At 39.4% G+C, this 3202-nt stretch overlaps 1 protein-coding gene across 1 annotated transcript in view; it reads right to left on the bottom strand.

Annotated features, from left to right (window-relative positions):
• LOC106871680 (ankyrin repeat and protein kinase domain-containing protein 1) overlaps positions 1–989 on the bottom strand; it is a 17094-nt gene extending 16105 nt beyond the window's left edge. The window contains exon 1 of the mRNA XM_052976649.1: positions 956–989. Coding sequence (XP_052832609.1) covers positions 956–989 — 34 coding nt within the window. The remainder of the gene's footprint in view (positions 1–955) is intronic.
• Between the last annotated feature and the right edge of the window lie 2213 nt (positions 990–3202).

The following is a 3202-nucleotide window of genomic DNA, read 5'->3' as shown; positions in this document are numbered from 1 at the left end:
GAAGACAAGAGCAAATCAAACATTTTTTTCCTCCTAGATTTATTTAAAGTTCAATATTAACTAGAAATAAACGATTCATTTATAATATTTGCTGTTTTTATGCATATTTGGCGAGAGGTTTCAATCTGCCGTCGTGTGTTAATTTTGTCTTCGGTCAGAGTTCATATTAGATTTGAGAATTTCCTACGCTCTCGAAAAATAGTTGCAAATATTGAAGATAAGCATTGACAGAGGGGAAAATAGGCTCAGAAAAAAGTGTATCCCCTAAAAAAAAAAAAAAAATAGGCGATAATAATAATAATTCTATTGGCAGGGCCGTTGTAGCAAAATCGTGCGGGTGTTAATCTGAAAAATTACCATTATATGTCCCCCTGAGCCCTACATATACAACCTACATGCATATATTGATTAGTTATGGGTCCTGGACCCGTAGGGCCTCGGAGCAACTAATCAGCGTGTTTATATCTCAAGACGGTACTGCTCAGTGGGTCCCCACCCAGGTCAGTCCCACTGGAACGACATGTACATGTCGTTTCCAACAATGTGGCGAAATATGTAGGAGGAATCTTGGAATGGCTCTGCAATTGTTGTTTATTTTCTTAGTGTTTCTGGTTCATACAACGGTAATTAAAATACTGTAAACAAAATTCAAGAACTTTAGTTTTTTTTAAAAACATATATTTTCGGTTCCGTACATCCTTTTAGCACAAAGTATGAGACTTCGAGGGACAATTATTCTAAATATCCCTGGGTAAGACGAAAGGCAAAGCTAGTTACAGTTGAGAGACAACCTGGTATAGGGGTTCGCCACAGGAATCGGCAATACTAGACAAGTTAGAGAAATTCCTTGGAGGTAAAGAATACGTACACCACCCGTTTTCGATGTAATAAAAACCCTAATCCTAACCCTAAACACCGGGTGTACGTATTCTTCACTTTCGCCAAAGAATCCTACTCTGTTTAAAGGTTACGTTGTGGACTTCATCCATTCTCGATTGTAGGTTTCTGTTTTTTGTCGTGTCAGAATGTCCATCTATTCTTCGTACACGAGAGTGGGACTAAGTTCCGTTGCTAGAAGCGAGGCCCCTAGAGTTGAGTTGCTGCCATCGATGACAGCCCAACCGTGGTGACATTTTAAATCTGATTTGACACTTATCTAGGACGTTTCCTGGTATGATTTTGTTGTGGCGGAATTCTTGTTTAACTCCTCATAGCTTTTATTTATTTATTTATTTTGAAATTTTCAGAACATTTTTGCGAATTTGTGTTCTACCCACGGGAATTCATACGTTTATAAAAAAAGAAAAAGAAAAATTTGTGTGATTTAAGGGCGATTTAGCTGCTATTTCTAGCACATTTTGCGACCACCTGATACCTCCTTCTTTATCATTCTGACATGTTTTGATGTTTTTCAATATTTTTCTCCCCATAAACACGTTTAACGATCTGTTGCTGAGATTTAAGCAAAAAATTCGAGTTTTAGGATCTCAATTCACACAATGGGACTGTACACGGAATCATATAGTTGGGAAGCTAATTCCTTACCACACAGCCACACCTGCGCCTATAGACATTTCTGACAAGAATCCAATAAGGCAGGACACCATTGCTTTCAGTCTATGGAGGAAATAGTTAAATTTGCCATATTTGTGGGTTTGCTTATGTAAGGAAATAAATCATTTTATACATGTCAGTGATGGTTTTCTTTTCTGTTTCTTTACCTTAACCCTTTAACATTTAAATAAGCCCTATCTGGCCAAAATATTCTAAATGTCTAGATCACTTCCAATGCCCCTTCTTCAATAGCAAGACACCTGTTTCTGCCTCTCTGTTTCTCTCTAACCTTTCCTCATTCAACACAAGATCCCCTCTTCCAATGCCCCCTCCCCTCTCAAAATACCTTGTCTTGTGAGTTACTCGGTGACCCTGCCGGTGTTGGTACCACATAAAAAGCACCCAGTCCACGCTGTAAAGTGGTTGGCATTTGGAAGGGCATCCAGCTGTAAAAATCTTGCCAAAACTGACCTCGCCTGTGCTGGTGCCATGTAAAAGAAGCACTCAACCAACTCTGCGGAATGGTTGGTGCTAGGAAGAGCATCCAGCTGTAAAACCCATGTCAAAACGGACACAATAACTTGGGGTAGTCTTATACCTGGCTGGCTCCTGTCAACTGTCCTACCCATGAATGTATGGAAGATGGATGTTAAACAATGAGGATGTTTTATGTTCAAACTAACCAAATTCGGCTTCTCACACCTACCTTACCAGGCCATTCTAAAAATATACAATCACATCATTGAAATCTTGAATTTACAAAATTTACAAAATAATGCGTGGCTGTTGCCAGTACCGCCTGACTGGCCCTCGTGCCAGTGGCACGTAAAAGCACCCACAACACTCTCGGAGTGGTTGGCGTTAGGAAGGACATCCAGCTGTAGAAACTCTGCCAAATCAGATTGGAGCCTAGTGTAGCCATCTGGTTCACCAGTCCTCAGTCAAATCGTCCAACCCATGCTAGCATGGAAAGCGGACGTTAAACGATGATGATGATGATGATGATGATTGCATGATTAATTGAAAACAATTTGTATAAACAAACATTACTTTTGGCAGAATAATCTGAATGCTTGAGGGTTAAACGTACCCCTTTTTATTATTTATTCTTCTGAAGAACAATGCGGATGTCCATGAGCAACTTGAAAATGAAAACTACACCAAGACCAAGTTGAAAAAGGCCATTGACCAAGAGGATAGGTCAACCATAGAACATACTTCTGTTCTGAATGAAATAAATGATCTTGATTTCAAGGTATGTGATTGATGTTATTGTTGTTGTTGGGTAATATTTCAGCAGATATGTCATCTGTTTTAATGTTCTGAGTTCAAATTCCGCCTGTGTTGACTTTGCCTTTTTCCCTTTTGGTGGTGGTGGTGGGGAGGATCAATAAAATAAATACCAGTTGTGTACTGAGGTTGAGGCTATAGTAGACGACACTTGCCCAAGGTGCCACACAGTGAGACTGAACCCAGAACATGTGGTTGGGAAGCAAGCTTCTTAACCACATGGCCACACCTGCACCTGTTTGTTGTGAAAATTAAATATTTCTCATGTTTTTTGTTTTTCTTCAAAGATCTCAAATATTTCTGAATATGAACGGAAACGACAAGAAAATGTACGAGACAATGTGAGATTCATGGCTTC

The sequence above is a fragment of the Octopus bimaculoides genome, chromosome 25 (genome assembly GCF_001194135.2).
Source record: "Octopus bimaculoides isolate UCB-OBI-ISO-001 chromosome 25, ASM119413v2, whole genome shotgun sequence".
Taxonomy (NCBI): domain Eukaryota; kingdom Metazoa; phylum Mollusca; class Cephalopoda; order Octopoda; family Octopodidae; genus Octopus; species Octopus bimaculoides.
Note: the sequence above shows the minus strand (reverse complement) of the source record. Positions and strands in the feature narration are given on the sequence as shown.